At 38.9% G+C, this 22,476-nt stretch overlaps 1 protein-coding gene and 2 long non-coding RNA genes across 6 annotated transcripts; 1 reads left to right on the top strand and 2 right to left on the bottom strand.

The window, feature by feature from the left end:
• Nucleotides 1-527: 527 nt before the first annotated feature.
• On the bottom strand, nt 528-3,977 carry LOC149987299 (uncharacterized). 2 transcript variants are annotated; one of them, XR_016499109.1, is made up of 3 exons: nt 1,803-2,604; nt 1,193-1,348; nt 528-755 (listed from the first exon to the last, which is right to left on the bottom strand). It is a non-coding gene; the product is annotated as an uncharacterized LOC149987299 (long non-coding RNA). The 2 variants fall into 2 exon arrangements; XR_016499108.1 differs by having other exon boundaries at nt 528-1,348; nt 1,803-3,977.
• LOC149987298 (uncharacterized) lies at nt 3,168-4,915 on the top strand. The gene is made up of 3 exons (XR_016499110.1): nt 3,168-3,227; nt 3,985-4,049; nt 4,211-4,915. It is a non-coding gene; the product is annotated as an uncharacterized LOC149987298 (long non-coding RNA).
• A 427-nt stretch (nt 4,916-5,342) lies between these two features.
• On the bottom strand, nt 5,343-14,180 carry LOC112273036 (uncharacterized). Of its 3 annotated transcripts, none has more exons than XM_090245432.1 (23): nt 13,755-14,180; nt 13,040-13,171; nt 12,814-12,930; nt 12,378-12,426; nt 12,025-12,149; nt 11,648-11,806; nt 11,233-11,361; nt 10,689-10,934; nt 9,692-10,486; nt 9,197-9,295; nt 8,991-9,086; nt 8,722-8,865; nt 8,520-8,600; nt 8,242-8,304; nt 7,999-8,085; nt 7,689-7,904; nt 7,500-7,589; nt 7,217-7,327; nt 7,026-7,097; nt 6,725-6,872; nt 6,377-6,510; nt 6,076-6,135; nt 5,343-5,853 (listed from the first exon to the last, which is right to left on the bottom strand). In XM_090245432.1, exons 1-23 carry the CDS (start codon nt 13,827-13,829, stop codon nt 5,662-5,664), a joined length of 3,420 nt encoding a protein of 1,139 aa, XP_090101558.1. In that variant the 5' UTR covers nt 13,830-14,180; the 3' UTR covers nt 5,343-5,661. The 3 variants fall into 3 exon arrangements, with proteins under 3 accessions (XP_090101558.1, XP_024357132.1, XP_090101559.1); XM_024501364.3 differs by having other exon boundaries at nt 8,722-8,860; nt 9,028-9,086; XM_090245433.1 differs by having other exon boundaries at nt 13,930-14,180.
• Nucleotides 14,181-22,476: the final 8,296 nt, after the last annotated feature.

Here is a 22,476-nt window from a genome sequence, read left to right as displayed (position 1 = left end):
ATAGATACAGAATATGAATATCCTAAAGTCAATACTAACTAATCACTTATATATATATATGAATGAATGAATGAATGGTCAATACTAACTAATCATTTGTATAGATAGATAGATGAATGAAGTCAATATTAAGTAATCACACACATACATATGTGAATATTTATATTTATATGAATACATTTATTAGTGGATGGAGATTTGGTAATATTTTACAATAAAAAATCAATTGAAATTGTTTAAAAGACATCTTTACAGTATTGTTTGCCACAAAAAAAAAACAAGAAATATTTTTTGAAAAAGAACCGTCTAACTTGAATCAATTTCTAAACAAATTAAATGTCAACTGAGAAAAAGGAAAGTCTAAAACATCACAAATCCTCCGGGTAAAATATTGCATTCCTGATTCAGTGCTAGCGTCAAACAATCAGAATCATTTGTTAAAGAAAAAGTCCAAAAGAGGTTATAAAATCTTCATTCAAGAACAAACACAGAAGAAGAAGAAAAAAAAAAGAAAAAGAGGAAGGAAAAACAAAAAAAAGGAGCTTTTATCAAACATTAGCGAGTGGAATTGAACATCCCAAAGGTCTGTGAAAAGCAACACATTATCATCAAAGGAGCATCTGACGTGTCGACAATATTGAACCACGTCAGCCTCATTACAAAAGCCTACGTGGATGATGCAATAGCTTCTATCGCTGAGGTACAAGGCAGCCCTGATTAAGTCTGATGCAGAGTTACTCTTCCTCCTTAAATGTCTAATGAAGAACACAACACAAGCAACAAAACCACTGTTTGGGTGAAAGGTAAATCAACAGAAAAATGGAGAAACCATGGCTTTGGGAAAAAGATTAATCAAGTCACAAATAGAAGGCTTGACTTAAATCAGAACAAAATACAGCTGTTGTTCTGCTTTAGACAACTGTGTAGATGGAGACAGCTACAGTTTTGGAAACTATGTAGGCTTTCTGAAGAAATGGGGTGTTAAGAATATCGTTTTTTGATTATTTGTTTATTAATCTAATGCTTGCCTTGACCATGATGGGCTTTAGATAGGTCTAGTAGTGCAGGACGCACTGGAGATGGTAGCGAAAACGTTTTTTTTCAGACAGGTTTCATTCATCAAACTGCGAAGAATCTAAAAAAAAGCAGGATCTGAATCCAAGTAGAAGGTCTGGTGGTGCAACACGCTTACTGGGAGGCGGGAGAGATCGAGCCACTCGGGAATAAAATATGGATGTTGAGGATCTGCGGTGTCTTCAAGCGAATAGTTCCAAATGGTGCCACCATAGCTACTGCTGATGAAGTCTGTATCATATTCACCCAATTGAAGGGTCTCCTTGTCCGGAATCTGTTGAGCACATGGAACAAGTTGCAGCTGCTGAACACTTGTCTCCTAGACGACACATCAACTCCATAAGATCCACTTTCTGTGAATTGTTCTAAACATTCACCTTACCCACGTAGCGAGGGTGTTGAAAAACACATGTTGAATGGCTTCACTTGCTTGACCACACAGAGCCTCAACCTTCACCTTCACACTATTTCAGTGGGTTTTGATTCAGTCTTCCATTTTGCTGTTCACTTGCACTGAGTTGGACATTCTGAAAGCTAATTCCAAGGACATACTCTTCCCGCAAAAGTGGATAGTTAATGATCTCAACTACATATTCCAAACCCTTCACCTGCAATTCATAATTATCGACTACTACCTCATCAAAAGTGAAGTTTATGAACTAGTCTGTTACCAAGCAAGGCATTGATATAATTCCGACGGACAGTGATCTGATTAGAAAGAAACTTACCTGCTGCATACCACTCAGGAGACGAACTTTACAAGGAAGTTGCCACTCTCTCCTCCTATTCTGTATTGTTGTGTGAATGACAACTTATGGAATTTCAAGTTACATCTGTGGGTGATCAATTGCAGCTTCTTGGTGTGGATGATACCTTTAATGTCTTCAAACTCTGTATTTATGACTCGCCTTTGAAAGAGCCACGCAAGAAGCAAGTGGTGAGCCCAAGGAAACTATTACAACAGAAGGGTAGTGTTTACGAGACATGGTCTCGTGCGGAGAGGGTAGAGATGCCTGTGTGTGGAAACGATAATCCCAGTTCTGCAGCTTGGTCACCTCCCTGATCAGAGGCGGGGATGACCTTCAGAAAAATATCCCACCATTTTCATGAAGGCAATGCGCTCTCCAGCCTTCCGCTTTGCACAAGACCAGTCTTGCATGATCTGCTTTTCACCTCCATAACTCCACTCTTTTCCTAGTCCTCTTTCTTTTGCATGGTGATGGAAAGACTCCGACGCAGCTATTGAAAGTGGAAAAACCCCTTCAAATTGTCTGTCCATACTCTACTCGCACCACCCTCAAGAACACTTGCGTCAATTCGCAAAGTTAGCAGCGCCAATTACAACAAGAACTGGTAATTTCACGGATTCCAGGTTAAAAATAGAAGACTATTTATATCTATACAAAAATTGACAGGACGCAGAGTAACAAACGTGACCACTGCAGTATAAAGCAAATCTCGAATGTCTTGAGACTCGGATCCTTCAGTAGCATTTCTTCTCAAGACTCGACACTTCAGATAAACCCGGAATTATATCACGGACTGTTACATCTGCTAAAATCGGGAGGATCTTATCCCTCCGCCGACGCAATCTTCAGAAGAATACACTCAGACAGAAGACATCACCATAACCCTCTGGAATCACTGAGACGACGATTGGTTGAAACTTGATGAGATTATTGCCGGCAATAGCACAAATCAAAATGGTAGAGCGCCTCAATGACTTAAAATTCGCATCCCTTCATCTCAGAAAATCAAGCAACATATGTTAGTCCTCTGCCCTTACATGGATCCTCTTGAAATTTCAGCAAAACCAGAACCCACAGCAGATTCACCCTAGGACGGGGATGTACAAGCAGTGAATGAGATGAACTGAAGAGTGTTGAGAAAATGCGCAGGAGCAGAAACTGTTTGCAGCTTAATTAAAAATGTGGTCATTCTCGATCAAACTAACCTACTCTGCTTCGCCTATGACCATTCATGCGTTCACGAGTCACTAAGGATGGAGCAATTTTAAACCTAGTTGCAGCATTGGGGAAGGCCCCACTTGGTTAGGGGAGGAGCTCTGTGCTTGCAAGGACCTGCAGCATTTGAGCGAATGAAGTGGAGATACAAGTACGACGGATTCGTAACAGTCATTAAGGATGAGGCAGGTTGTTTCTTCTTGCTTCTTTGTGTTTGTTTTTCTAAAATATTGTCTCAAGTCATTTTGCTCCTTCCTCTCTCGAACATTGTAGTCTAAAGTGCATTCTCGTTCATTTGAACAGTATCTTTGGTTAGTTATTGTGATCTTGTAGGCATATTGTGTTCCGGACTGATTGAAAGATTTTAGGTTCACTTTCATAACCGTAAATTTCAGCCATCTACGGTGAGTTTCTAATATTTGACAGCTTGTATGGGCACGATGATGGAAGTGGTGGACATGTATTTGAAATCGCATCGTTGCTGCAAGTCTTAGGAAGACCAATTTTCTCGCACCTGGTTGGAATTGAGAATTATTACATCACCGTATCTGGTGTTGCGTTGGTCATGCACGTAATCAGTTTCGGGACGATTTTGAAGCTGCTGTACACTGACGAGGGTTAAGATTTCACAGCCCACATTGATGAGTAACAGCAATAGTTACGCCCGTCCTGAAGCACCGGGTTAGAGATTCAGTCCCATCTCCGCATAGTGATCACGGGCGATTCAACTTGAGAGTGCAACGTGACTTGAGTGATTCAATTTGTACCTCCTCACTGAGCGACGAGAGGACCCTGGCTCGGAGCATTACTGTACTTAAAATACTGGGCTATGGCTTCTTCTGAGGAGTAGAAACTCGCCCTGTATCCTGTTTCGTGTTTTTGGTCTTGTGTCCTCCGGGACATGTTAGCAATATCAATTTACTAGCTGTTATGTCTTGGTGGTCAGAATGTGTGCAGGCTCAATTCAGGGGGATTTCCACTTCCTTCGGACTCGACATAGTGATGAATTCGGTTTGATCTTCGGGCCCCATATTTGACATTCTTGTGTTTTTCTGTGTGCTTGTTCACGAGGAAAAGCTCATTCACACGAATTTGGCTTCAATTCTTTTGAATGCATGTCTACTAGCGAGGTCTCACCAGATGTGATCGAACATCACCACAATTTTCACCAGGTATGGGCTGAATTCGCATTTGATGTGCACACCGAGGTCCCATCTAGAACATGCACAGATTCAAGAGTCGCCTCCAACCAGGAGTGGTGTCGTAACTGAAGAGGATGTTGAAAGAAAAACAAAAAAAATCAGGCAAAAACTGATTCTATGCTAAAATTGATATTTCCTACATACTTGGTTAAATTATCACGGCTACCATTTGCGCTACTTGTTGAGGAACTAGAACAACTCGGAGGAGCAGAAACAACGGCAACATTTGGATTCGATCACGGCAGACAGCAATGTGCGAGCTACAGGGATGGGGCAGGGAATCAAAGCTGAGTTTCAAGTAGTTTTACAGCATTTATGACAAGCTTTGCAGATGCAAAAAAGAAAAACCAAAAAACCAAAAAAACAAACAAACAAAACAACCAAGACATGATTGTGGAAGAGCATGGGCAATCAAGTTGAAGTAGAATCTTTGTCACCACTCTCCGGAACCACATCACATGACTGGTTTCAGAATTCAAGTGAGACTCACTAAAAACATAATCTCACAATATCATTGTGTGGAAAAAAATTATTATGATGCAAATCAAACCATAAATTCAAGAAATGAGATATTTATGAGAAGGTATATCTTTGTTAGAATTTTGGTTATTTTATAGAATTGTAAGTGTTAATTTATCACAAAGGTGAAATTTGTGAGAAAAATTCAGTTGGTTTTGAAGATTTGGTTGATATAAGGGTCACTTTATATTTAGAGGACAAGGTGAGAAACCTTAACTTTTGAATGTTTTGATTCGTTAAAATTGAGAGGCCTCTTTATACTTGGAAAAATAAATTTTAAGGCATTGAGAAGAAGAGATGCCATGGCATTTATTCTTTTCTGCTTGGCATGGATAATATTCTCTTCCAAAATGTTGGTCAAATCCATCTCAAAGATGTGGTTTTTAGAAAAATTTAAAAAGCCCTATCAAACAATGCCTAAATTAACTAATAAAAAGTAAGAAATTAAGTCTTTTATACTTCTCATAGTTGATTGAATCAAGAAATGATGTAAAATATTTAGACTTGTAATATGAGAATAATTTGATCTATTTATTCTATATATCCAAAAATCAAAACTTCCAAAGGAGGATTTTGAATCATGGCCTTTCAAAATGGGGTTTTTAATTATGGAATACCCTTAGGATGTGGGCAACAACAATCTTTCATTAGTATTTAGAGAATGAGGTTTAAAGATTTGAGATAATTGAGATATGTGGAAGCTCTTCATCGACCTATTCTTCAGCCTTCTTATTTCTCCTTCTGCTTAATTTTTTAATTATGTGTTGGTAAGGATTAACTATTTTTGCAAAAATAAACATGTTTCCCGGTTTAGATACACATCAGGAGGTTTAACACGTGAATTGTTAACCAATTTTCATGTGCATGTTGTTGTTCCATGTTTTCAATCTGCATGAGGTCCATCAATCTTGCAATTGTTCCGAGGAGATTTGGTCTGGGCTGGAGCTGGGTTGAAGGTGATCACAAACAACGTTGAGGACACGATAGACGTGGCAGAGTGGGTTCTTCCGATGGCCACAAGCACCACATGAAACTTCCTTAACAATCTTAGGTTTTTTCAAAGCGCATGCCTGCATTGCTTTGCAAACACCTTCCTGCATCACATTTGCACACCATTTTCATGCAACTTAGTATCTGAATCTCCTCAAGCAGTAAAGATATCCCACAAAGAAATCAATATTTTTATGAGAGCACGCATGCAAGGACACACACACACACACACATATATATATATATATATATATATATATATTCATGTCACACGAGATTGTGTGGCAATTGTATCTGAAGTTCTTAGGGTTTTATCAGGATTTCACCTGTATTTGAGGATTCTCGTCATCCATATGAACAACAAGTAATAAAAGAAAATCTTTCACCTGAAAAACACAAGACATCAACACAGGTGTTTACAAATCTTAGGTTAAAACCGATTTTTTTGCGCAAAGACAGTGGAGCTTGTTGTTCTATATTTTTGAAACAGAGCTGCGTGTTATTATCATTTGCTTTAATAGTATGATCAGATCGATCTGCACCATTGCATTCATTTGAGCAAGAATTTCGGGTTGGTTGCGCACTAAAAATAGGTGGGTGTTGAACCTAAAAAATAAAGGCGATTACCTCAGAATCGCTGAAAGAGAAGGGCATAGTGGTGAAAAACATCTCCACGGCTGGCAAAATACATCTGCGAATGATGTTGCTGCTATCATCCATACGCTTAGAGAGAAGTTTAATGATTTTGGACCTCTCCTCGTCTAAGGACCCAATCAGCCCAAAAAAAACACTATTTCTTAGAAAGACAATGAGTGTATGAAAACTGCATCTGCATTTCAGAAAAATAATCCGGAGCTTATATACGAGGGTTAGTCATACAGTTTAAACAATTTAGGTCATAAGGAAAAAGACGACTCTGCTAGTAAGAAAGCTGACAGCATTAAAGTAATAGAACAATTTTGTGTGCTTCGTTACCACTCAAAATGAGACCACCAACTCGAAGAAACTGATACATCACGTGAGTAGTGGCACGTCGCACATCCAAAAAATAGTCTTCATCCAAACAATTTTTGATGACTGGTAGAAAACCTTCTGGCAATTTCATGATCTCTTCCATATGGACCTGCCATTTAGAAAAAAAGATTTGTGGGATATCTCTGCTGTAGATAATTTGTGGGGAAAAGATTAAATTTTCCTTTATATTTAAATGATGCACAAGACGATGCATGGTACAGATGGACATATGATGGTAAGATTTAGATAATATTAAAATAACCTGGCTGCACATGTCTTTCCTAAGAAATGTTCCTAGTGCGACCATTGCACCATACCGCACAGCAGCTTCTGTCTGATGCAAATTCAGCCAGGAAGAAGAAAATCTTATGAATACACCTCTTTCAGAAGCCAAGTGCAAACAGTTTAAAAATTGACATAAATGTCAACTTATTGTTCATAAAGAAGATCTACCTTGCTTGCCCGCCAAACTGCACAGGGTGTCAAAATCTTGCCAATGATGGTCACAGCAAGAGACCTCCATGAAGATTCTAACCCTGGCGTCTCAAATAACTCATCCAGAAGCTGGTCCACCCCAATAGCATTCATGAAATAGGTTCCCTTTATGATCTTATAATTGCAATAATTCGTATAAGTATCTCAAGGGCAAAACCTAGGCGCATAGAAGTTTCATCACCAGATTTGGACATGTCAAAAGTTGCGGAGTATTTTCAAGTCAACAGCAATGTGCACACACCTGCAAGAAGCCGATTCGTAGACCAGGGTCTTGGTCCGGTTGCAAGCATGCATTGAACAATGGCAGAAGTGACTCTAGATGAGGGCCCACCTGTAAATGAATATTTCTCGCATTCTTAGACATATTCAATGACACATCCAAAATATAAATCTTGGAGGTAAGCGTGAAATCAATCAAAGAATTACATACAGCATCGTTGGCACTCCGCATGAAAGTTTGAAACATTAGTTTCCCTTGCAGACCCGAGGACCAGCCTTCGTGATCAGCAGTGACAATATCCAATACATTGTGAACATACTGCACGTAAAGCTCTCGCGCTGATTCCATTCCTAATGCGTGGGCAAGATCTTCCAGAACCTGACCTGATCTCTTTTGGAGCCGTGTATCTCCATCAACACTTTGAACCTGCAATTCCCACAGTTTAATATACTTGGAGTCGTTCGGTTGTCAAAAGGCTCAAGAGACATTTTTCATGACAAAATAAGAAGGAAACGCTCACTTGAAGGAGCAAAACGAATATCTTGAAGGTTGAGGTTTTGCACAGTGCTCCAGCAACTTGAATTAAATTAGTCACAACTGAAAGAAGCTGCAAAATAATGCAGTTGGTTCCTGAGTAGTGAATTCCGCAACCTCTGGAAAAGTTGATTATACAATATAATAGTTTAAGAGCAGGAAAGAACACTACACCACAACAATTTTGTACAACAAGAAAAAATACATCCGAAAGAATTAGTTGGACTACCTGATTCTGAACAGCAAGGTGGTCACAGCAGGATACGTCTTTATCATATAGCTTATCACAGATCTATCCATGCGAAAACTAGCAATGGTTCATTCACGGATCTATGAATTTAAAAAACCAATACCTAATATTAATTGAGTAGTAATACAAAATAGCGCCTAAATGGGTAGAAAACTACATGTGCGCTAAAGAGAGACTTTCTCAAGTTATTTAAAAAATGATGCGTCACAACAAAATAAGCAGCGAACATAAGCATACAAATTTATCAAGCAGCAAACCTTCGCAATATGTTTCTCCTCGATTGCTTTACCAGGCGTTCCATACAAAAAGGCAGCCATAACAACAAGAACGTTTGCTTTCTGTAAAGTAAGCAGAATATAATATTCAACATCATATGTAATCAAGAACCACAAAATGGAATGGCAAACAATTTTCTTACAATACTTAATATTAATTTAGATAGAGAATATGATCTTCTACCTGTGCTCGACTTGCTTTCGCATTTCCCAAATGTTTTAGAGTTAGAGGTAACCATTTTCTAGGAGGCACATGGAACCCAACAATATGTATGGTAGCAACAACTCGCTTTGCAACCCTTACATCATCGTCTCCAACTGCACTGCACTGACTCACCAATAATATCAAGTCACAATTTTGGTTTGAAGATGTATAAGATACACTTCTACAAGCTTAATGCAGTATTTTTAAAGTTCCTGCAACGAAGTACAAGTCTTGCGAAATAAACTAACAAGAATACGTGGTTCTTGATAGTCGGTTATAAAAGACCTGCAAAAGGCTGGAATAAGAATATCAAGGTTATCCTTTGCAAGTCCTTCACCCATTACCTGGACATCCACAAACAATTCGAAATTAAGCAAGGAATCATTAAACTTCATCATGAGTGTGTTCTAAAAGCCTGCTCATATACATCGGTCTTAGAAGAAAGACAACAAACCATAAGAGTGTGAAGATAGCGGGCTGCACTTAATCGGGTAGGAGCAGTCCATTGCTTCAGCTCTAAAAGAGCTGGTTCTATCATAGGTCTCAGGAATGCCTGCCACCCGTATGAGAACGGTAAAGTCAGATCCTTAAGTATGTTTGGAAGAAAGGTCCTACAGAAAAAAAGTGTGAGCGACAAGCAAATCTTTTCACCAAACCGCACACTAAACGGTGCTAAACTAGTATATGAGCTGCCTGAAAGCTTTGAGATACTGACTATTAAAACTTGTGAACAATCAAATGAAAACGTGCTCACAGAAACGGGTGCATAACCAAATACTGTGTAATTGAGAGCGCATCTACGATTTCAAAACCTATTTCCTTGAACGTCTAGTTGAGCGCATTTGATACCATTCAAACTGATCGTCGGTAACACCACTTTTCCTCGCTTCAAGCATTGCGCGACATCAAATTTACTTTTGTAAGAGCTAATGGCAGTTGGAAAAATTACCTCAACCATAAGCCGACATCCAGCTCCGGGTCTACCTTGATAAGGTTTTGGCAAATGCAGTGTCTCCACACCTGCCTCATCCTGCTTTTGGACTGCACCCTCATCTGTGATCTCACTAGTAGCCCTCATCCGAACTTCCCCCTGCGAATACTTAGAAAATTCCCTCCGAAGTTCCTGATTAGTTAAAATGTGTAGTCCATGCACGCCAATATTTTCTCCTGCCATTGTGTTTTCTTCGTCCCTTTTCATGGCCTCATTTCCGGTGCTATTGGCCTCTGCACGTATCTCATTCTCATTGGTTTCTCCCTCGTCTACGTTAAATTTTCTATCCTCTTGCATGATAGCTTGATCAACAATCATATCAGAATATTCCCGTGGGTAAAGATTGATTATGCTAACGCTTTCTTCAGGTGCAGGGCTCTGCTCACAATTTTCTAACTTAAGCTCCTGAGTGTTTTTCTCAAGATGTAGCACTTTAGTCTCATCTTCATTCTGAACTACTTTGCCACGCAGCTCTAAACTTCTATCCCCAGTATTTGCAGTAGAAATTTCTTTAATTGAATTATTCTCCGTGAGAACATGAGCCGAGGTGGACTCGGATTCTAATTCATTGAGATTTGTAATCCACTCTCGTTCTCTCTTCACTCTTTCTCTTTGGCATTCTAACCTTCGTTCTTCCTCCACTTCTCGCAGCTCTCGTTGATGCCGCTCTTCACATTTTCGATCTTGGTCAAGTACCTTCTCCATAATTGCTGCATCTTCTTCTGGGGTTCTAAAGGGTTTGCCCGCATTGTCCTGCGCAAGCAGATGATTCACCATATTTGTTTACTTCCCATCAACGTACTTCAAATGTTTTCATCCACAAATGACTTGTGCGCAAACAAGATGAGTATCTTTCAGATACACAAAGGTACGTGAATCCACCAAACAAATTTCTGTTGAATTCTCAGCAATGAGATAGTGCATCCGAGACATTTCCATGTTCCGTCTTACATACGTGTGTAACTCTAATATCTAGTTCGTCGATAAATCTCTTGTAGATTCTGCCAATGGCTTCAAGTTTCTCATACGTTGATACGGCTATGTCAATGCAGTCATCTGTTATACCCAGCAACAGAAGAGGAAGAAGTTCTGGGACGTGGAAGCGCGGGATTTTTCCAGAAACGACGCACTGGTGAGCCTCCTCATCACTCATCAAGCTCACTTTGTAATTGAGCCAGTTGGCAACACTGGAAAAAAACAGCTGCAATCAGAAACAAACAAGACGAATCAAACGCTGGATGATATCCACTTTACACAAGCATCACATAATACATCATGATTTTCAATTAAATACTGTTTCACCCAATCTAAAAATCAACTTCGGTGGCAAGCGTGAGCCTTAATCACCAAATGCACTTACGTCGGCTCGCGTCGACTCCATGCTGCGGAGATGAAGCTAAAAGCATCGAGAGAGAGATATTCACTAAGAAAATTGCCATCACGGATGGGATGCTCCAGACAAATCCAAAATATCATCATTCCATAGAAAAAAAATTCACCTCTCTGACAGTAGTAGAGTGATCAAATGCTAACGACTTTGTTCCAGGTCCTAGCTGCTGAGCCACTAAACGTTGAGTGAGCCCGCATTGCATCAGGGCGTCAATTGCCTGGAATACTGCAATTCTTACCTGCAAAAAAGTGAATTCGAAATTCATCTAGACTCAGTTCAGGCGTCAGAACACTCAGAGATTGACTTCCCCTATACATCTTGAAAGATACATACAATTTAGAGCATAGTGTTCTTCTGGCTGCCCCAGATCGTTTCCGTTCATCAACTTGTTCATTCTAGTGCTGCTGTCCCTTCTTCAAACAATTGCTACAAATTTCGTCTTCATGCATCTCAGAATCCAAGTAAATAGCACAATATGCACGCACGATATGCAGTTCAGCTTAACAGGAAAAGTCTTGTCTTACTCGGGAGTGAGTGTGACTGAGGCAGGGGATGAGGCCTTTAAGAAAAGCTCCGGTCTTGTTTCCGAAAACTTCTGGATCTCGGTTCGCCGTTATGATAAGAACAGTGCAAGCTTTCTTTTGCACCTCATGAAATTGATCGTAAAGGGTCAAAGCCACTATCTATGGCATCACCAAACATTGTCAAGGAACAGGCAAGGTCACATGCCTTATATATTCGTCCTGAAGCATAGACTTGCAGATTGATTTGTTACTATAGTCTAAGCTCTACCTCACGTGTGCAAATCCCAAGCAAGTAATTACAACAGCAATGTCTTGTATAGCTGCAATAGCCACATGGGCACATATTTAAATCTACTATGAATCGAGAAGATTCAAACCCTGTGCAGAGCATCCACAGTGGTTTTTAGTGTCGGAAGCTCGCATTGTGGAAGCAAGACATCAATCAACAGCGAAAGTAGCTGAAACCGTATCTCCTCAGAGTCTTCTAGTACTGGTACCTGTCCTGCACCATTGCAATCATAGAATATATCATTAAACATTGGTTTAAAAACAAAATAAAATAAATCAAGATCAAAAAGTACAAAGAGTTCAATTACCAGTAAAGAGGATTTTTTCACTTCTTTGATTGAGCTCAAGGCAGCTTTAGAATCTAAAGAGAAGATGGGATCTCAAGATAACAAGATTGAGATAGGCTTTCAGGACAAAACAATCTAATAACATGGACTCTTACCCATCCTTTCAGACATGACTCGGACAGTTTCCTTCAAGGTCCAGTCCACCTGCAGAAAAAATAACAAATATATGAGCACGTCTAATAGCACGAACTGGTTACAGAGACATCGAAGCAATAAAAGTTCTGATTTTTGGACTTAGTTCATTGTCGACTCGCCACTGAAACAACAATCTAGGGTTCGTTGTTAACGCATGTGTGTATATGAAGCGAAAATGTGATGGTAAATTTAGTTTATCTATTGGAAGCACGGAAACCAGATTTGATAGAACTGTTGGTGAGGGCAGGCAAACATACTACAATATGAATTGACATCACAGCTATAAAACACTAGAAACAAAACTAACTATGGTATACGTGTCTCATATGCTTTCGCTAATCGGATGGCTTTGTAACATAGAAATTATTCTGCGACTACCATGTTAGTATTGATTACCTCGATGAGTGACTGGGCTACTCCGCGAATGAGTTGAATAGAAAGCTCCCGGCATTTTTCGATCGGATCAGCAACACATTGAAGAGCCTTCTCAAGAATTACTTCATCCCACGCAGCCTGGAAGCCAATTAAATATTACTCTTACACTTCTTGCAATTAATTAGCTCTTCAACTCGTGGAACTCTTGTAAAATTGGCGCTGAACTTCTTATCAAATAACTGAATACCTGAAGAACGTCCATTGGAGGCAACGACCCTGATCCGTCATCTTTCAGCAAACACACTTGGAGTTTCTCTAATGCATCTCTTCGCGACTTTTGCTCATCAGCTGATAAGCAATTCAAGGTCCTTTGAATAGTCTGCAAGGTGCATAGACTCCGATGCACGATACTTTAATGAAAATTTGTCACAACATCCGAAGGGTCAATTCAAAATAGCAGAGAAAAGTAGTTTCAACCTTAAAAGGGATATTTTTCCCTCGCATTAAGTTTGAAACAAATTAATCGAGGTCAATGTCAGTCTTGTAACTGACTTCCGAAACCAGCAGATATGGCCTAAATTCAAAGAACCTGATCTTCCCTTTCGGATGCATCAGAACACTAAAATAATTTCATCCATTATTTCAGATTCGTAAATTCAGTACAGCGAACTACAAACAAGGATTCAAACGAGGAAGTAGGGACAAACGCGGGTCGAGTGCCATAGATAGAGGTTCCTTGGACTGGACTACACTACCATTCAGGTTTCATGTCTTGAATACAGGAATAGCTAATAAAGTATAATTGGATCAATGGTAGCATAATTTAGGACAGTGATTATATTGAAATTACATTTTATGACCAAATTTTACACGATTTCCTATAGTTGAAGCATACGGCCCATTCTAGAACTTGCTGCCACAGAAATGAACAAATAGTCATGGAAAGAAAGGTCACTCAATACCTGAAGAAATGCAGACACCACTTCACTCTTCGTAACTTCAGTTGGATAACCGAGTTCATCAAGTAACTCTGCCATAGCCACAGCCTACTGACTCTCTCTCTCTCTCTCGCTCTCTCTCTCTCTCTCTCTCTCCCAATGTGATCTTAAGAAGCACTCCAGTTCAAAATCCACGCACCAGATCGACTTCTGCAGAACTTCTCGCGGAGTTTCAAGGAGAACTGTCGCTTCTCACGACTAAAATGAAAGAAGACCAGCAGCAAGCTCGCACGTAATGGGTTAACGCCCTCGTACGTGCAACACAGAAGTAACCGCAGGCTCCATGGTCCGCAATCCAGACGCAAGGGAGTGATTCTACATGCTCTGAAGGATCCATGGCAGGCGCGAAAATCGTTTTCTCTGCAATACAAAAAAAAAAAAAAAAAAAAAAAAAAGGCTCCGGCGAAGCAGTTACAAGTCCACTGTGAAAGGCCACGCGCGGCGGCACCACCTCAAGGTCTAAGACCACTGGTGGCCCCTGGACCCAACACCAAGGACCGCCGTCGGGTCTACCACCGCGGACCCCCCACGTGCCGTTTTTCTGTTGGTTCCGAAAACAAATCGATTAATTGAATAAAAAAACATCTGTATTTGTAATTTTGGGATTTATTTAAATTTATTTTATTTTATTTTATTTTAAAGAATACTTTTTCCACTAACCAACTATTGATATGTCTTGTGTAATTCTACATTAGGACTTATAAATTATTAAAGATTATAAATGAGTGAATAATAATTGTATAGGCTACATATATTCTTTGAATGATAGTGTTTGATCCTAATTTTTAATTCAATATTTTACTTAAATACCAAAAATGATTTGTTGTTCATGTGAAGGTATTGTTTAATGATCATATACATGATTGAATAGTATATTTATAAAATATATAGTTAATGTTTTTTACTACTATTCAATTGTGTATACATTTATACATGTATATTTGAAATACAAAAATTTAATGAAAAAAACATTAAATTTTGGGTTTCTTCTAAGATTTAAAAACACACTCCAATCACCATACATCTTTGTAGCTTTTGTTGTTATAATCTTCAAATATAAATACAAAAAGAAATGATATTTGAAGAACCAACATAAAGAATGTGAATGGAGAATATACATATATATATATATATATATATATATATAATAATTAATTAAATAATTTTAAATTTTGGAAAACAACAACAAAATAATAACAAAATAAATAAAATTATATAAACTTTTTAATTCAGTACATTGTTATTATATGTCAAGGACATGAATCTCAAAAAAAGAGAATCTTCAATACACTCTTCTATCACTAAAGAGAACTAGAAAGTCACTCAAAAAATGATGTAATATTAACTAGAATGGTTATTGCCAAAAACAAGAAGATTAGAAAGTCTTGAAACAAGACTAAGACTAGAAAGGCGTTGACAAGAGTGAAGAAGGCTTCACTCTTGCCTCCATATGTATTATCTAACTAAGAGCTACGTGGCGATGTCCTATAGGACTTCCAACATGTATTGACTTTGATAGCCACATGTCTTAACTTGCAAGGCAAGTTATTTATATATGCGCCACGTAATTGGCTTGTTCCACAAGCTATTATATGGAAATAACTTGTTCCACAAGCTATCAATACATGGTTAGCTTTTTGGCCAATTTTCTAACCTACAAACACATCTAAAGTTAAAATTACATCTATGAAGCTTCTAAAAAGCTCTTCTAGAAGACTTTATGAAATTATTCTATATTTACCAAATTCTACTTAATCATATAAGTAATTATTGAAGTAAATGTATATATCTGTGACATTACCCCCCCTTCTAAGAACAAGTTCCATGAGGAGCAGTCTTCATATGTTGAGGAAGTCCAAGATGGAGCGAATTGTATTTGCTATATACTTTGATCTTTGCTCTCTTCGAAGATGGTTGATAGGTCCTCTAAACCATTTATAGTGTCTCATACCAAGGCGAGAAGACCACCCTGTTATTTAGTCATTGTTGAAGCCTTCGTAACTTCCTTCAAAGAAAACATTTGGAACACCGTTGTCGTATTACGTGCTTTCCTGCTCGAGAACGCGCCGGGCGTCTCGCTGTAGAAGGTAGTATGGAGATTCGCCGATAGTCAAGCAGTCTATCAGTTTTTGACTGCTGGAATATAAACGACTGCAACAATGTACCGTAAATCTATACGGATGCTCTTCGACTGCTTGTCGAAGTCTTTTTTTTGCCCCAGCCGGTAGGTCTCTAGACGTTACAGAGAACCCCGAACAACCCAAACTGTTAATCTTCAATACCCCTTTGTACTTACGATCTTGTATCCACTGACTGTCCTGTTAGATTAACCCAATAAATTTCATTCACTCCGCATACTCAATCCTATAGACACCCCTTTAATCTTTCAATCACAGACGTAACTCGATTTTACAAAACAGTCAAGAGTATTCAAACCCACTTCATTTAAAAATCCCGATTCACCATTACAACACTGACTTCAGCAGCGATTGCCTCAGTCTTCCCAAAACTCTACGAAGAAGAAAAATCCAAATTCTATGTCTTTCCTTCCCCGACCCGAAGCATGAAGCTCCTCTCTCTAATTCCCTTGATCTTCAAAACCCTCCAATGAAAACCGAACTGGTAACCTTGCAAAAGCTTGAAAACTAGCTCCCCCCCGATTCCCCAAAAAAAAAACCTCCTTCACTAAAACTATATTCTCTCCTAACCTTATCCTCTGAATTTCTTCAATCTTCCATCTTAGATCCGGAATTGGCTCCCGCCGTCAGAGCTTAGATCCGAAATTGGTTCACGTCATCAAGGCCTTCTCCTTCGTTTTTACCTTTAAGAGATCCATTTACCGTAAACAACGTTCCCTGAAACGGCACAAAGAACAGGACAGCCCGAAACAGAATCGAAACCCCGTAATCGGGACCACATTGAGTCGCCCGACCAATTCAGGTCTCATATTGGATAAGATGCCCGTAGTAACCTGGATGCTCGCATAATTGGGTCAAATTGGTCTTCGCGTCAGACTGGTTGAGGCCCGTAATAAGACCTGGATTTTCCCGTAACTAGACTGCATTGGGTTGCCCCACCAATACAAGTCTCATATTGGATAAGAGGACCCGGATTGGATTCTCAAAATTGGATCCAATTGGCTCTTCAAACCCGTCGTGTGAATTGGTCCTTCTCATCCTGCTAATTCTCGTTATTAGAATCGAACGGAGCATTTCAGTATGCCCCGGCTGACTGTAACGGGGTGACTGAACCTGACCACTCAGTATTTGCGCTGGAGTTGGTCGATGCTCCCAATATTCGAGGTAACTGAATATTAATAAAATTCTTTTTTTTTTTTTTTTTTTTTTTTTTTTTTTTTTTTTTTCTTTATTTTCACTGTATACTCGTGTTACAACACGACATCCACCCCCTCTGAACCTGTGCATCCTCCGATATGCACCAATTTACCCAATTGCTGTTTGATTCAGAATATATCCCCTACGTCTTTGTCCAGTTCGTCTTCGTCACCTTCATTATCCAAATCACTTTCATCTTCTTGCTCCGGAATCTCTGTACCTTCATTAAGGTCTTCCATATTCATCTCTGCATGTCTTCGTTTAAATATTTTTACTCGCTTCCTTGCAATTGGTATTTTTAATTTTGTACCATCTAACTCCCGTAATGAGTAAGTCGCATTATCATGAACAGTTGTTATAACATATGGTCCAAATCAACGTTTTAAAAATTTCTGCAAAGTACTATGTTGATTATCCAGACTATTGTCATAAACAAGTATCCAGTCACCTTTCTCGATTGCTTTTGGTCTCAATCGATGTTGCTTATCGAATCGTGCCTTGTTTTGTAACCTTGCTCTTTTTAACCTTTCCAATGCTATCTGGACATCTTCCGTTCTTTGCTCCAATTGTCGAATCCTAATAGCCAGAAGTTCTTCTCTTGTCAATCCATCTTCCCATGGTAGCATACTCCAAGTAAGTACCTTTTCTTCAATCGGCATAATTGGTTTTTGACCTGACATAAGTTCTACTGGCATATATCCTGTCACCGAACTATGTGTTGTTCGATCAGCCCATAATGCAAATGACAAAAGCCGTGGCCACTCTTTAACTTTCCCATTACAAGCTTTAACCAATGCTTTCACAATCGGCGGGTGACCGCGTTCGCTTTTTGCATTCCCTTCCGGATTATAAGCAGTAGTCAGTGATAGTTTAACTCCACATTTTTCAAAGAACTTACGAGCTTCTTGTGCATTTAATTCTCCACGATCTGCAGTGATTTTTCCTATGCACCCGTAACGGCAAATGACATCTTCAAGCAAAAACCTACAAATCCCCTCTGTAGATTTTGTCTCAATGCTCTTCCTTCTACTTGATTTGATAAATCTTCACGAGCTAAAACCAAATATCTCATCTGCCATAACTCAACCGGCATAATAACCAAATCAACAACCCATTTAAAATGAATAGCCAGAGGATACATAGGATGAAGACCATCTCGATGTCGGATATTAGAATACGATTGACAGATTTCACATGACTCTACAAATGAGAGCACATCTCGATATATATTTTTCTACCAATATCGTTCCTTGAGTTTAGCAAAAGTAGCCCAGATTCCTCTATGCCCTGCCCATAAACTATCATGAAACTCCTTTAATAATTTTAGTTTTTCTTCCCTTTTGCCTATCACTCGTCGTGGCATCTCAATTCCTTTCTTCGGTCTCTTCCATAAGAATCCATCTCGAAGTAAAAATCCATATGCTTTTTTTCTTATTTGTTTGAATTTTTCTGTAGACCAATTCCCCTGCTTAGACAAGATATTCAAATAATGACCAATATCCAATAATTCTCCTTCATAAGATTCTTCAAGAAATAGCTTGTCTTCCTTGTTGAGATTTGATATTGAATAGAATTTCAATCCGACATCATCAATGTCTTCAACCATTTCATCCTCCCTCTCGTATATTGCTCGAGATAGCATGTCTGCTACTAAATTGTCCTTTCCAGTGATATGCTTAAATTCTGGATTTAGTGACTTAATATAAGCAATCTATCTCAACATTGCAATATCTGGCGTTGAACAGTTAATAATCATTCGAAGCAATGGCAAGCAATCTGTTTCAATTATTACTACTGCCTTAATCAAATAGTCCTTTTCAGCTTTCATAGCCGAAATAACTCCCCAAAGTTCTCTTTTGACTTGCGAATATGCACGCTGACGAATACTTAAAACTTTAGCCCCAAATCGAACTGCAAATCTACTCCCATTCGAATCATCTTGACCCACAGCCCATCCAACGGCAATTGGACTAGCGTCTACAGTAAGAATCACTGGTCTATTGCACTTATAATCAACCTTCCTCAATATTGGAGGTGACATCAATAATTTCTTCAATCTTTGCATTGCCTGAATATGCCTTTCTTTCCATTCAAATCGGTAATCCTTGCGTAACAGTTCATATAATGGATCCGCTATGTGAGCAAAATGAGGGATCCAGATTTGATAAAATACACATGCACCCAAAAACCTGCGAACCTCTGTTAAAGAACCACAATCCTCTTTCATCCTTCCAATTGTATCAACTTTAGTCGGATCTGGTTTTCTTCCGTAAGATCCGCATAAATGTCCAACAATTACAACCTCTCGCACTCCAAATACGGACTTCATATCCGATAATGTAAGATGAACTTCTCCAAGCCGAGTTAAAATCTTTTCACAATCTTGTATATGATCAACAACATATTTGCGACACCCCCTCGTATCTAAAGTTTCATCCGTGTCTCCTTCTCTGTACCTTTTCATAGGAACATCATCCAGAAAAGGCATAGTCTTTTTTGGAATAAAATCTCTCAATACCTTATTCATTCCATTCATCATATGCGCAACTGAGTTGGTCGCGCCTTGAGGAAGAGTGCACATTCTAACCAATCCAAGCGGTGTCCTCATCATTGTCATATCTCTACTTCCTTCGGCAAGTTGAAATTGATCATAACCTGAATACAAATCACCCATTGAATAGATCGCCCTTCCAACAAACGCCTCAGCAAATTCATCCACAATAGGTTCAATTCCTGCATTCCTGATAGTTACAGCATTCACCGGCTCCATATCTTGAATAAACCGTAGTGACCCATTCTTCTTAGGTACCGTAAACCATCGACTAGAATACGGCGCAAATGAAGGTTCTAATATTTTCATCTTTATCTTTTCTTTCAATAGTTCCACCAATTTAGGTAAATGTGCCCTCGGTACTGGAATCGGTCTTAGATTCCAAGGTACATGCGGTACAGTGAAGATAACCATAGGTGTTATAATATTTGGATCCACACACCCAATTTCATGAGATTCGAAGGCAAACGATCTACCTTGTTTAGCCAACATCTTTTTGAAGCAAGTAATTTCCTCCAGCAATAAAGAACCATCAGAATCAATCTTCAATTCTTCAAAAGTCTCTTCAGTAAACTGATGTCCAATACTCATTGGATCTCTTAAACTTGCTTCTTTTGATGCTTCTCCCATTTGTTCTTTAGAATCCTCTAGTAATGGTCCGACAACAGGCTTTACCTTCTTATCTGCCGTTTTATATCTCGTCTCTACTGTGACTTCTGGTGCTTGAAAAGATTCAAGCATGGTATAAACCTCTCTCGAATGAATCTCAACAATCTTATCATTATCTCCTAACCCAATAGATGTAATCAATTCCAATGAATCTTCCAGTCCATTTTCTTCATAAACACCCAAAATCCTCTCATCATCTTGCAATGTACCTAACTTGCGTAACTGTCCTTCAATATCATATAATCTTTTTCTTTCTTTTCTTTTAAAATCATCAACTTTCTTATACATAATATTTCCATTCTCCAATATACCAATAAAACTCGCATCAAAGGCACCTTCATCTCGCAAGAGTACCTCCTCTTTTGTACCTCCATAATCTCGCTTTACAGTGGTACCTCCCCAAAATCCTTAAATCCTTCAACAATCTTTGGCAATGGTTTCTCCCTCAACCTATCTCGATTCCGTTCATGGTTAGGAGGTACTGTTAGAAATTGTACAGCTTTTCTCCCATCTTCGCTCCGTACCCTTGCATAAGCAGAACCATCGTCAAGTACTTTTGTTTCCATCCGTGTTGCCGTGATATAAGGTTGTCCTAAAATCAATGGATAAGACGTTGTATCTTGAACGAAGAAATGTTGCTCCGTCGCAACATCCCCAATCCGAATTTTGACATCTGGACAAGCTCCATATAATTCGCCTCGTGTGTTATTAGCTGCTCGTATTGTCCATCCATGTTCCATATCAATTGGCCATTTTTGCTTCTTATAAAGATCTTTAGATATGAGATTTATTTTAGAACCATGGTCCACCAAAGCAACTATTGGTTCTTCTATATCTCCTACCTTCACCAATACCTCAGTAGTTGCCCTTGCCCAATGCTTTCGAGTATAATGGCTCAAAGTTTCCATTTTCTTGTTACTAGAATCTTCAAAATGTACTCGCTGATTATACCCATTCTTTTCATTTGTTGGTTGCTTGTAACCAATATCAACCTCTTCTTCATCTCTACATATTCTTGCATCAATAGCATGACTCATTCCAGTTTCGCTCATTAATTGCCTCTTTCGCTTAATGCTGTCAATGATAACATCATGAAACTCCTTCTTTGCAATTCCTAAGACTTCTTTCAATGTGAATTCCACCTTAGCGTTTAATATACGTTCTTCCAACACCTCTTTCAAATTTGTTGATGCTTCAATATCAGAAAGTAGCTTATAAGCAATTGATTTGCCCTTATCTTTTGTCTCCGTTGTTTTTTCTCCCAATGATGCTGAGGTATCCTTTAAAGGCAATTCTTGTGAAGCTGCCTCCCGAGCCTTGTCTCCTCGAGTTTGCCTCTTAGAAGAATTTTCTTCTCTAGTATCATCAAAATTTCCTCGTCTTTTTTCTTCCATCAAAGCTTCATGTTGGCTCTTAGCAATATATGCATGAACTGAAAGAGACTCAATAGGATCCTCCCAACCTGTTCTTCCTCGTATTGTAGCTGCAGTTCTCAATAACGCTTCTCGAGGTAATTTCCCTTCTTGCATTGTAGAAACGGCAGAAGCCCAAAACTCACTAGTTTCCGTACTTCCACCAATTTCATCATCTACTCTAGCACCATAACTTGCACTTTCTCGTACTACTGTTTCATGCTCTTTTAAGTAATCTTGAACCAATGCTCTCATTCCTCCCTTGTCAAAATTGGTTTGAAGAAGATCCTCCCTATCTTTCAATGCTATCTTCCCATCTTTCCAGCAAATAATTCCCTGCCGTATCATATTATTAAATTCATTGCAATCTTTTCTAGTGTGTGAAGCATCATCACACCAAATGCATCTTTGTACATATCCTTGTTTTGAAACATTCTTCGAATTGTTTATAGAAGTATTCTCTTCAAGTCTTGCCAATTTGATTTGAAGATCTCGCATTCCTCGTATAATTTCTTCCATACCCATATCTGCTTTCTTTGATAAGGATGTCGAAGGTTGAACTGTAGGCATTGTTGGTGGTGTTGTACGTACTGGAGCTTTGGATGCTTGCACTGTTTTCGGAATATTGCTCCTATCCTTCCTCCTTTCTTTTTTTGTAAGCAATCCCACCACATCTTTAACGTTCTTCCACTTCGTTGTCAATCCTTCATCTTCTTCTT

This window comes from Physcomitrium patens, chromosome 20, assembly GCF_059467195.1.
Source record: "Physcomitrium patens ecotype Gransden chromosome 20, ASM5946719v1, whole genome shotgun sequence".
Taxonomy (NCBI): domain Eukaryota; kingdom Viridiplantae; phylum Streptophyta; class Bryopsida; order Funariales; family Funariaceae; genus Physcomitrium; species Physcomitrium patens.
The sequence above is the reverse complement of the archived record's forward strand: the minus strand, read 5'-3'. Positions and strand labels throughout refer to the sequence as shown.